Here is a 13,618-nt window from a genome sequence, read left to right as displayed (position 1 = left end):
GAAAAGATGAATACTGAGGGGGGAAAAAGCAGAGGACAGAATTATACTAGGGCTTCCAGTGAGGTGACCACCTGGTTACTGTTCTTTTGCGAGACAGCAGATGTGATTTTGCAGGATAATGGAGGGAGAGATACGTTCCATTACCTGACAAAAGTCTGACAAAAATCCAAGTTTTAGGAACAACAAACAATAACTTGATATCTAGTTGATCATTTGGTATCAGAAGTGGCTTAAATGAAAGGCGAAGGCCTCTAGATTACACTTATTTTACCAAAATAAAATATGATCATGCCTTGGTTTTTAATTATTTCATTAGGACAGGAAGGTCTGACTTTGCTTAGACAAAAGTCTTGTCGCTTAACAGAAATAATCTACAGTATGAAACAGGGATGACCAAACTTGTTCCTGGAGGTCCGGTGTTCTGCAGATTTTAGCTCCAACCCTAATCAAACACACCTGAACAAGCTAATCAAGGTCTTCCTAGGTATACTTGAAACACCCAGGCAGGTGTGTTGAGGCAAGTTGTAGCTAAACCCTGCAGGGCACTGAACCTCCAGGAATAAGATTAGTGACACCCTGGTATAGAATATAAAGTCATGGTGCAGTCGAAAGCGAATGAATATTGTGCATGACTCCCATGAGCTTGGAGAACTGCATCCATACATCTCTGCAATGACTCAAATAACTTATGAATAAAGTCATCTCGAATGGCAAAGAAAGCGTTCTTGCAGGACTCCCAGAGTTCATCAGGATTCTTTGGATTCATCTTCAATGCCTCCTCCTTCATCTTACCCCAGACATGCTCAATAATGTTTATGTCTTGTGACTGGGCTGGCCAATCCTGGAGCATCTTGACCTTCTTTGCTTTCAGGAACTTCGATGTGGAGGCTGAAGTATGAGAAGGAGCGCTATCCTGCTGAAGAATTTGACCTCTCCTCTGGTTTGTAATGTAATGGGCAGCACAAATGTCTTGAAACCTCAGGCTGTTGATGTTGCCATCCACTCTGCAGATCTCTCACACGGCCCATACTAAACGTAACCCCAAACATGATTCTTCCTTCACCAAACTTGAGTAATTTCTGTGAGAATCTTGGGTCCATGCGGGTTCCAGTAGGTCTTTTGTAGTATTTGTGATGATTGGGATGCAGTTCAACAGATGATTCATCTGAAAAATCTACCTTCTGCCACTTTTCCAAATGATCAACTAGAAGTCAAATTACTATTTGTTGCTCTTATAACTGGGATCACTGACAAGACTTTTGCCAGGCAGTGTACATTAATTGTACTTGAATATGTTAGATCTGGCATCCTTGAGCAGGATGTTCTATCGGTTGGTGTTTGATCACTGTTAAAGGCACAGTATGTAATTTTCCCCACTAGAGGGTGTGTATTTGCAACAATGTAGCTTGATCATGCAGTGACTGAATGTGGCATCATGCAAGTTGTCTTCTTTATTACATTCTACAAGACTCCTGCAGAAATCATGTTCATGGATCTGCTAAAGTATTCAAAACTTATTATCATGGTTATTACATACAGTGAAGCATCGTGTATAGCTATACACCCAAATGACGTGGGGTAGAAGCAAACTAAATTTATTCTAAGATTCTGTTGTAATGCTGCTCTGTAAGGTCTTATAAAACACACAACATATTAAAGCGTCTTTTGATGTTTCCCTGTTTTCTGTAAAACCAAATCAAAAATCGAGGGTGACGTCATTAGCATGGCAACACAGGACACTGTCTGTGTCACTAGTTAAAATGGCTTATTTGAACATTCTTCGAAATATTTTGGATAATGCAAGTACACAAGTCAGCAAAATATATAACTGTTCTAGCGGTTTATATATATATATATATATATATATATATATATATATATATATATATATATATATATATATATATATATATATATATATATATATATATACATATATATATATATATATATATATATATATATATACAGCGGGGAAAATAAGTATTGAACATGTCATCATTTTTCACAGAAAACATATTTCTAAAGGTGCCATTGACATGAAATATATTGGTAACAACCAAAGAAATCCGTATATGCGAAGAAAACAAAACTAATTAAATTACAAATGAAGCTGTGTGTAATAAAATAAAATGACACAGGGAAAAAGTCTTGAACACATGAAGAAAGGGAGGTGTAGAAAGGCAGTGAAAGCCCAGACAGCAGATGAAGTTTCTGAGTAGTTTTTCAGCTACTCTCTGCCCTTCCTCAGTGTAAATTAATATTAGCTGCTTCAGTCCATCATCTACATTAACAGGATGATGAAGATGAAGCTAGGGTGGACATTTCAGCAAGACAATGATCCACAGCCAAGCAAACTCTCAAATGGTTTCAGAGAAAGAAAATCATATTGTGATTTCATATTGTGATTTTCGCTTCTTACATATTGTGCCTTGATCCACACAGGTTCTTTTGCTCTGTCATCATCAGTGGTATGAAAACTGTAATTTTCTGCTATAACTAAAATGTGATGGCTGTGTTTATGTAAATTTAAGCACCAAAAGTTATTGTGGTATTATCCGCTTGTTAAGTGTGACGTCACACAAAGCGGCTTCCGTGTCCAAGGGCTATGTCAAATTGTATAGGGAGACTCATAAAATGGTAATAATAAAGATTTACAAAGCGATGTAATACTTTCGAAAATCACAATTGCAATATATATATATCGATATATCTGTGCCTAATATCAGATGGCCACAAAGTGATAACATTTTTTATAAATTGTTCAAATTTTGGTATTTGTGATGCAGCAAGCTTAGAGACTGTTATGGACACCGTGATTGCATTTAAAATGTACTTTAATGTGTGATACAACTAGAAAGAGCTCATTAACAAATATTTTCTCAATTCAAGTGAGTGATCATTTCATACCATCTCACTATGTATACTATTTGATACATATGCTACTATGTCACCGATACGTCACGACTTAGCGGAGAATTTTAGAGAAAAGAATAACAAGACACTGACAAAAAATAAATGCTGGAAACAGTACAAAGCTTCCAATTCTGGGACTGTCTTGCAAAATGTGGGATTGGGTGGTCACCCTAGCTGCCAGTTATTTCATTGTATTCATTTCATCTTTACTTTACATTTAAATTCCTTTAAATTGTTTCCAGAGCTAACGCTTCTACTGCTGGTCTCCTACAGGCTCTTAATGAAGAAATTGTCAGCAGGAAGAAGACCGTGGACCAGGCCATTAAGAACGGACAGGCTCTGCTCAAACAAACCACTGGTACTTTTCCATCTAGTCTCTGCACTCATTAGCGTATAACTGAATTCCTCCTCTGATTATGATCATGTCTGCTCTCTGTGACAGGCGAGGAGGTCTTGTTGATCCAAGAGAAGTTGGATGGCATCAAAAGTCGCTACGCTGAGATGACGGCAGGCAGCAGCAAGGCCCTTCGGACCCTGGAACAGGCCCTTCAGTTGGCCACTCGATTTGCCAGCTCACACGATGACATCAACCAATGGTTGGATAGAGTGGAGGCGGAGCTTAACAACGCTGAGCCAGACACAACACCAGCCTATCAGGACAGACAGAAGGTGAACGATGTTTTGTCTAGCCACTTTTTAATTTACATCACTTTTTAGTATTTGCTAAACGAAATTAGGGGGCAGCACTGTGGCTCAGTGGTTAGCACTGTTGCCTCACAGCAAAAAGGCCACTGGTTCGAGTCCCGGCTGGGCCAGTTGGCATTTCTGTGTGGAGTTTGCATGTTCTCCCAGTGTTCGCATGGATTTCCTCCCGGTGCTCCGGATTCCCCCACAGTCCAAAGACATGCGGTACAGGTGAAATGATTAAACTAAATTGTAGTGTGTGTGTGTGTGTGTGTGTGTGTGTGTGTGTGTGTGTGTGTGTGTGTATGTGAGAGTGTATGGGTGTTTCCCAGTACTGGGTTGCAGCTGGAAGGGCATCCACTGTATAAAACATATTAGTTGGTGGTTCATTACGCTGTGGCGACCCTTGATAAATAAGGGACTGAGCCGAAGGAAAATGAATGAATGATTAAATCAAATTAATTTCATTACTGAATGTGCATGTCTGGCTCAGGAGCTGAAGTGTGTGTCTGCTGAGAAGAGGTTAGTTCTGGACACGGTGAATGAGGTGGGCAGTGCTTTACTGGATCTGGTACCCTGGCGTGCACGGGAAGGACTGGACCGCCTGGTTGCTGATGCCAATCAGCGATACCGCCAAGCAGACGAGACCATCACTCAGAGAGTGCAGTTAGTACAGGCTGCCATCCAAAGGTCACAGCAGGTACTGCATTAAATACTGCACAGATGCATTTTATAAAAAAAATAATAATTTCAAAGTATAATTCTGTGAACAAAAGCAGCAGGGTAAGGAACATTGTAAGGGTGGTCTTGCATGGTTACATTCACAATACAACTGTTATATATATATATATATATATATATATATATATATATATATATATATATATATATATATATATATATATATATATATATACATACATACATTAGCATTGATTAATCTCAGAGTCCTAAAAATCTTTTCACTTGCTCCATAAAGTAGCCCCTTTTTGTTTTTTTAGTTTTAAAGTGAAAGTAAGGCTTTCCACCTTCCATATTTCTATAATCATTACTTTCCAATCTTCTAAAGTGGGAGAAGTTGAGGGAAGCCATTTACTTGTAATAGCATTCTTAGCTGCAACCAGAAGTATTCTCCATTAATATGTGTCTCTAGCCTCATGCAAATCAATAATTCCTAAGTATAACACTGAAAACTGAAACTGGATGTCGATCTTCAATGCACAGATGCATTTTAAGTAACAAAATCAAACCCTATTGTTCAAAAACATATTGTATACCATTATATACAGTTTCTAGGGCGAGTATCGGTGGACATTTTTTGCTATTTCTGTGCAGATTTTTGGTGGATTTATGCAGAATGATATGAAAGTATAGTAACTAAAAACCTTTTATGGTTTACGATGCAAATCTGATTAGAACTATTTGTTTTGGTAAACAAAGTCTTTCATATATTTACTAAAAGATAAACAAATACTACTTTACAAACTATATTGTATGAGTCATATAAACATTTGCATATTATTCAATAACATTACTAAAATTAATCAAATAAAATAAAAAATATATACATTGCAGTCAGAATTATTAGCCCCCCTTTTGAATTTTTGTTTCTTTTTTAAATATTTCCCAAATGATGTTTAACAGAGCAAGAAAATTTTCACAGTTGTCTGATAATATTTTTTATTCTGGAGAAAGTCTCTTATTTGTTTTATTTCAGCTAGAATAAATTCAGTTAAAATTTTTTTAAATGGATTTTAAGGTCAAAATTATTAGCCCCTTTAAGCTGTATATTTTTTTCTGATCTACAGAACAAACCACAAACCAAATCTACGAGTACCAGTTAACTGTATCATTTTGCACCATTTGCAAATGAGCAATAGCTGACCCGCTACAGTAATCCAACTGAGTGGTCACAAAAGCATGGATTACTGTCCCAAACAGTCAAACTTAACTTTTATTAAGTACAAAAATCTGCGGAAATCTGCTTATTTCTGCTTTCTCAGATTCCTCAAGGGCCTAACAATGACTTTTTAAAATAATTTTTGGTAATTCAGTGTTAAGGAATCTCTAAAATGTTATTGTTCATATTTTACATCAGTTGTTTCTTTATAATATTAGATTTAGGACCGTGCTGCTTGGTTCAATTTGTAAATATTTCTGTTCCACGTTTTTTTTTTTTGACTGTTTATATATGCGTGTCATTGTTTTAGTATGAGGAGGCGGTGGATGCAGAGCTGACGTGGGTTGGAGAGACAGAGAGGAAGTTGGCGTCTCTGGGGCCTTTGAGTCTGGAGCCCGACGTGACTGTGGCTCAACTCCAGGTGCAGAGAGCCTTTAACATCGACATCATCCGTCACAAAGACACTGTTGACCAGCTCCTCAAGACACGAGAGGACATCCTGGAGAGCTGCAGCGAACAGCAGAGAGATGCTCTGAAGGTTAGACGCAAAATATAGAAGAGCGAGAGAGCGAGGCAGAATAATGTGCAATGTTTCTTCTGAGAAAGGTTCAGTTAGGAAAATTGAATTAACGTGACTCATCCATTTTCCGCCAGAGATTTGATTTGTTGAGTCATGTTTGGAGAAAAACAACAGTTGCTTTTTTCAGTCTCTTCAAAGAGTAATTTGGTTGACCCAGTGTAACCTCTTTTCTCCTGCTCCTGTAGGTGAAGACGGACTCTTTAAGTGCTCGTTATGAAGCGGTTAATCAGAGTCATGCTGAGCGTTTCTCAGCTCTAGAGCAAGCGCAGGTGCTGGTGGCGCGTTTCTGGGAGACGTATGAAGAACTTGAACCCTGGCTGGGTGAAACTGAGACTCTGATTACCCAGCTACCCCCTCCTGCCATTGACACAGAGGCTCTCAGACAACAGCAAGACCAGATGAGGGTAAGTGGGTGACATGCAGAGGACAAAGTTGAGTGCCTTTTGCTCATTTGTGGTTGTACGGTACAGTTGAAGTCAGATGGATTTAATGGAAATGTTTTCAACACATTTAAAAACATAATAGTTTTAATAACTCATTTCTAATAACTGATTTATTTTATCTTTGTCATGATGACAGTAAATGATATTTGACTCGATATTTTTCAAGATATTAGCATTCAGCTTAAAGTGACATCTCAGCAGGGTGTTTTTTCAGCTCTAGTTTGAAAAAAGTCAGGAAAGTGAGTCCAGCTTTGTTTAGGTGGGAGTGTTGAGTGGCGAAAGTAACTGATTTATTTTATCTTTGCCATGATGACAGTAAATAATATTTGACTAGATATTTTTCAAGACACTTCTATACAGCTTAAAGTGACATTTTAAAGGCTTAACTAGGGTAACTGGGTTAACTAGGCAGGTTAGGGTAATTAGGCAAGTTATTGTATAACGATGGTTTGTTCTGTAGACTATCGGGAAAAAATTGCTTAAAGGGGCTAATAATTTAGAATTTTGAAAAAAAACAGTTTTTATTTTGCCGAAATAAAACAACGAAGACTTTCTCCAGAAGAAAAAATATTATCAGACATACTGTGAAAATTTCCTTGCTAATTTGGGAAATATTTAAAAAAGAAAAATTAAAATGGGGCTAATAATTCTGACTTCAACTGTATATGACTGTCAACATCTCAAAAAATGTGTTTTGGTGTTTCGTGACCCTTTAACTAGGTTAATTAGGCAAGTTAGGGTAATTAGGCAAATCATTGTTTGTACTGTAGACAGTCTGAAAAAATGCTTAAGGGGGCTAATAATACTGACCCTAAAATGGGTTTAAAATTATTAAAATCTGCTTTTATTCTAGCCGAAATAAAACAAATAAGACTTTATCCAAAAGAAAAAAAATATTATAGGAAATACTGTGAAAATCCTTGCTCTTTTAAACATCATTTGGGAAATATTTTAAAAAAGAAAAGAAAGGACAGGAAGGCTAATAATTCTGACTTCAACTGAGATAACATGACTTGTTTTTTTCCTGTCTAGCTCCTGAGAGAGTCCATCGCTGAGCACAAGCCACACATCGACAAACTGCTAAAGATCGGCCCACAGCTGGCAGAACTGAGTGCCCAGGAAGGGGCAACAGTGAGGCAGCGCTATAATGAAGCAGAGAGACGTTACATGCGCATCAAAGAGGAGGTCAAAAGTCGAGCCACGGCATTGGATGAAGCAGTGTCACAGTCTGTTCAGGTATTTTCTGGAAAATGTTTGCATGCTTACTTTGGACTGCTGCCCAGTTTGTGATTGTATGTAAATGTCGCAGCCCACAGTTCACTCACTTTATCATCATTACAATTTCTAACACACACTCATTTACCCTCATGTGTAGGGCCAGACAGAATCCGCTAACTTTTTTTCTGTGCAGTTTTTTATAATTAATGCAGAATGAATTTGAGAGTATATGAGCTTAAAGTCCAATAGAAAAATTATAATGAATAACGTTTATTTAAAGTTTACAGTCAAAATCCAATTTGATCCGCTTCTTTGGTTTACACAACAGGTCTCTTATACAAAACATCCACTAAAAGACTTGTACAAGTATCTGTTTTTGCACTGTCTGGAGCCAGCACCTAAGCTTTTCACTCATCATAGTACACGTACTGCTGATGACGTGACAATAAAAGTGATTTAATTTGATTGTACATATGCATCTTATTAAAAAATGCTGAAATAATATAAAGTTAATATAAAGTAAAATATTTACTCACATTTTCATAAGTAAATAAATAGACTGGATGATGGACTCAAAAAACTGTCAAAATCTGCAGATTTCTCCAGTCGCAGATTCTTTGTGGACCTGTCATGTGTTTCCAAACCTTTATAAGTTTTTTTTTCCTGTTGAACACAAAATAAGATATTTTGAAGAATGTTGGAAACTGGTAGCCATTGACATCCAGTGTCTGGGAAAAAATACTATGGAAGTCAATGGCACTTGATTCTTACAATCGTCTTTTGTGTTCAGCACAAACAAATTCAAACAAGGTTCATTCATTCATTTTCCTTCAGCTTAGTCCCTTATTGATCAGGGGTCATCACAGCGGAATGAACCGCCAACTATTCCAGCATATGTTTTATGTAGTCGATGACCTTCTAGCTACAACCCAGTACTGGTTTATACACCTATACACTCAGAAGATGCAAACTCCACACAGAAACACCAACTGGCCCAGCCGGGGCTCGAACCAGCGACCTTCTTACTGTGAGGTGACAGTGCTAACCACTGAGCCACCGTGTCGCCCTATTTACAGACATTTTTATAAGAAAATAAATCATTCATGAGGCTCAAAACTTTGTAAAAATCTGCAGATTTCTCCAGTCGCAGATTCTATGTGGACCTGTCATGTGTTTCCAAACCTTTATATGTTTCTTATTTCTGTTGAACACAAAATAAGATGTTTTGAAGAATGTTGGGAACTGGCAGCTATTGACATCCAATGTAGGGGAAAAAATACTATGGAAGTCAAAGGCACCAGATTCCTATAATAGTCTTTGGTGTTCAAACAAGTTTGTGAATGATTGGTTTTATTTTTTGAGTAAACTATCCCTATGCGCTTTATTAAATCACACACGTCACCTTTAATGAACTATTGTTTCAGATTAAGATTGTCTTTTAAATAACATCACTGACATCATCAACTAAGTGTTTATTGATTGCATGCTATGGAATTAACACATTGTACTGTTTCTCCACCTCAATCTCTTCAAACTGTACTGTGCTCCCATATCCCATCACCCATATCCCTGAACTTCCCTTATTCCTGCTTGTTGCTACTCTCCCCTTACCCTTTCCCTGTCCATCCCATGTCCGTTTGGTCCATCCGTCCACCCGTCACTCATGTTTGTGGATGTGCTGTGTGTGTCCATCCCTCCATCATCACTGCTCTCTGCATCACCCTCAGCTGGTAGAGGTAAGAGCACCACAACACACCCATTAGTGATCTAACATCTGCATTAGATTGACTATGAAGCTTTTAAATCATTCAGATGAGAATGTAGAGTCATTTTAGAGTCAAATATTAAAGGAAATACTGTGATAAAATTCCTTGCTCTATTAAACGTCATGGGGGGCTAATCATTTTGACTTCAACTGTATATTGAACACATACTTACCTAAAAAGCAGCGGGTTATATAAGGTGACCACATGGGAAGGCTACGTTCAGGAGTAGGTTTAAGGATACCGTTGCACCCAATTATTAGTTTAATATCTCCGTTCATGTAATGATTATGATAAGTACATAATTTGCATAGCACATAGTAAAACAGGACTGCGAAATAAAGTACATCCCCTGTTGACTTATAGACAGTATCTTGTTGGTAACAAGCATGCATAAGATAAACAAAATATTACAAGTGCATTTTGATTCTGTATATATAATAATTTTCCCTTTACTATTTTGCATTGTGCTTTGACTTTATATTTGGCCCTAAAATAAAAGATTATTGACACCTCCATGCCGGCTCTCATTTTCTGTTGTTTACATGAAGGTGTTTACCAAAAGGTCTTATCCAGACCAACGTAAGGCTGATTTATACTCGAAACTCTCGCAAATTCATTAGGGTACACATGGTGAATGTGACATCATCGCGGTGTTTGTGAAAGTTCGCTTTGGATGCAGGACTTGGCCCGTAGATATTTATATTAGATGTCGCCTATGCTATTGTTGTCTATTGGAAGGAATGCATCAATAGAGCCGCCATTTTAGTACAGGGTAGCGCTCCTTTGAAATTAATGCGGGACCAAGGTGCAGTCGAGGACTGTTCAGCCAGAAATATATAGACATGCAATATATTTATGATCAGGAGTTTTCCCGGTGGTCAGTATGCAAATATTTTATTTAAATTACAAAAATTATAATTCGGCATCACTTTTCTTCATCAATAAATCAGTGAACGAACGGCATTCCTGACAAAGAGTGTGTGTTTGTGTGCATGTTAATGTATTATCCTCCCTTTCTGTTAAACTTCATCTAATCCGTGTCCTGAAACACACCCCCTCATCTGCTTTCAATTTTTATTCTAACCCCGTTATGAACAACTCGTTCACTTAACCAACAATAATACAAGTTTCTGGCACCGTGGCATCTTGTTGTCATATTTCATTTACATTGTTTGCTTATTTTGTGCAACAAAACCGAATACCATTTGTCCATATATATATGGATTTGGCCAAGCTGGGTGAATGCATGTGGCAACACCTTTATAAATCAAAAACAACAGCCTGATGTGGAGTGCTTTAGGTTTCTTTTAAAGCTTTGAGGAAAAGCAATGCATATATTTTATGCACAGTTTGTCCCACTAAGTCAATTTAGTTTTTTATTGTATATGTTTTACATTAGGCAAGGAGTTTGTTATGGAGCTAATAATATGCCAAAACAATCTGAAATTCAATTGTGTTAATTGGAATTATTGACCGTTTTAATTTAATAAATCTGAAGTTTTATATGCTGTTAAAAAATGTTTTGAATTTGAATTTCTTTTAATTTGAATTTCATAACTTGAATATTGAACATCTGAAACTCGAGACAACTGAATTTATCAAGGGTGATTTTTTTTTTTTTATTATTATTTTTTTACTTTACCGTCTGCTCTTCCCTGTTAATGACCCCTGACCTACTTTCTGTTAAATCTGAATTTCACGATCTGAATTTCTGGTTTTGAATTTTAGAATATTGAATTTGATGTTCTGAATTTTTTCATCTTGTAAACTTGAAACTGTATTTTCACAAACTGGATATCTGCAGTATTTCAGCCTTGAAAATTTCAGTTGTCTTACATTTCAGATGTTCAATATACAAATTAAGAAATTCAAAACAATTTTTAAAAGCATTTAAAAGTTCACATTTATTCAATTACAATTGTCAATAATTCAAATTAACACAATTGAAATGCAGATTGTTTTGGCATATTATTAGCTCCATAGTATGGATATATAAAATATAGCCTAAATTACTTACTTACACAATTGTACTAAAAGCAAATATTTGCATAAGTGTCCTCCATATTCATGTACAAACTATTCATTTTATATATAATTAAAATTATTTAGGGGGCGACACCGTGGCTCAGTGGTTAGCACTGTCGCCTCACAGCAAGAAGGTTGCTGGTTCGAGTCCTGGCTGGGTCAGTTAGTATTTCTGTGTGGAGTTTGCATGTTCTCTCTGTGTTGGCGTAGGTTTCCTCCAGGTACTCCGGTTTCCCCCACAGTCCAAAGACATGCACTATAGGTAAATTGAATAAACTTAATTGGCCGTAGTGTATGTGTGTGAATACGAGAGTTTATGGATTCCCAGTACTGGGTTGCAGCTGGAAGGGTATCCGCTGTGTGAAACAAGCTGGATAAGTTGGTGGATCATTCCGCTGTGGCGACTCCAGATGAATAAAGGGATTAAGATGAAGGGAAGGAAAATGAATAAATGAATAAAATAATTTAGCTACTCCATTAGCTGACTTCTTCTTCGTCATGACAGTTATTCTGAGTCTCCACCTGTTGTTGCAAATAATAATATACCGACAATGTAGTCAAAACCTCAACTTGAGGTTGTGTGTGCTCAGTCTGGAACGTGCTGCCTTCATGTATGACACAAATAACTTAAAATAACTTCAATATGTATTGAGTTTATTTTAAGGTTAATATGCTCTCCAAACCTGCATATGTTTGATCAAAATACAGCAATACTCTGAAATATTGTTACAATGTAGAATAATCTGTTGTCATTTATCACCATGATGGCCATTGCATGAAGGTGTCATTATTCTGATGTGTTTTGTGTATTAATAGTAGTAGTAAGTATTCCTTCTATAGCCCCATCTTCTACCCCTTAGCATGTGTCTGAGATCCATCTCTCCTGCAACACTTACTTTATTGTGCTGTATGTGCTCTGACTCTTGTCATCTTTCTGTCATTTTAGTTCCACGATAAGATGGACCCTCTGTTGGAGACTCTAGAAGGTGCAGTCCAGCGCTTGCGGCAGCCTCCTCCAGTGGCCGCTGAGGTGGAGAAGATCCGGGAACAGCTGGCGGACCATCGGGCTACAGGTCTAGAGCTGGACAAACTCCTGCCATCGTTCAGTGCTCTGTGTGCCCGAGGAGAAGAGCTCATCAGTCGCGCTCCACATGATGATCCTGCCGCCCAAGGTAAAAATCTCTCATCTCAAATGACAGACATGTTGTATGAAATAACAACCTGTGTTCTGATCAATGTGTATTTTGTTCTTGTCCTCAGCGGTGCGTTCACGACTCTTGCGGCTGCGCTCCCTGTGGGATGAGATCAGACAGAGAGCGGAGGAGAGAGAGGGAAAGCTTCAGGATGTACTAGATCTTGCCGGAAAGTTCTGGGCCGACATGGCTGCTCTACTGAGCACACTCAGAGACTCTCAGGACATCGTCAAAGATCTGGAGGACCCGGGGGTGGATCCTTCACTCATAAAACAGCAAATAGAAGCAGCAGAGGTCAGTCAGTCCAGCAAGAGAGTTGAAAACAAGTGATACCAAATTCAGGTCACAATTCTTTCTATTTACTACTCTGCCTATTATTAAGATATTAACTATTCATTAGTAGTTATAAATATGATCTGATTCTGCATCCCTAATTTTACCCAAAACCTAAACCCAGCCTTACTAACTGTTAATAAACAGCTAATTAGTAGTTTATTAATCTAGTAGTGTTAGTTAATGGTTTGTTAATAACATGAATTGTGACCTAAACTAAAGTCTTAACATTTTTTAACTAAAGATGTGTTAAAAAAGTGTTATATTGGCAGACTGCCTGAATGATTTGTCAATTAGTTGATCTATTTAGTGTGTGTGGCTCAGTGGTCCACAACAGACTTTTAAGTGGCCTCAGTGAATAAAAAGTATTAAAATAACTATTGGATAATATTATATTATTATTATTAGGGGTGTCCCGATCAAGTTTTTTTGCCCTTCAGTCCGAGTCATTTGATTTTGAGTCTCTACCGATACCGAAACCGAATCTGATACCTCTATAATACATTAAAAAAAAGAATAAAAAAGAGCGAAGAAACAAATCCAGGATGTTCCTTATTTTT

The 13,618-nt window shown here is 37.4% G+C and overlaps 1 protein-coding gene across 1 annotated transcript in view; it reads left to right on the top strand.

Annotated features, from left to right (window-relative positions):
• macf1a (microtubule actin crosslinking factor 1a) overlaps window positions 1–13,618 on the top strand; it is a 388,147-nt gene that overhangs the window by 338,931 nt on the left and 35,598 nt on the right. The window contains 9 exon segments of the mRNA XM_056479293.1: window positions 3,190–3,274; window positions 3,359–3,585; window positions 4,094–4,300; window positions 5,811–6,038; window positions 6,266–6,484; window positions 7,556–7,759; window positions 9,469–9,477; window positions 12,479–12,704; window positions 12,793–13,019. Of these exon segments, the coding sequence (XP_056335268.1) occupies window positions 3,190–3,274; window positions 3,359–3,585; window positions 4,094–4,300; window positions 5,811–6,038; window positions 6,266–6,484; window positions 7,556–7,759; window positions 9,469–9,477; window positions 12,479–12,704; window positions 12,793–13,019 (1,632 nt within the window).

Source organism: Danio aesculapii, chromosome 19, assembly GCF_903798145.1.
Source record: "Danio aesculapii chromosome 19, fDanAes4.1, whole genome shotgun sequence".
Taxonomy (NCBI): Eukaryota; Metazoa; Chordata; class Actinopteri; order Cypriniformes; family Danionidae; genus Danio; species Danio aesculapii.
Note: the sequence above shows the minus strand (reverse complement) of the source record. Positions and strands in the feature narration are given on the sequence as shown.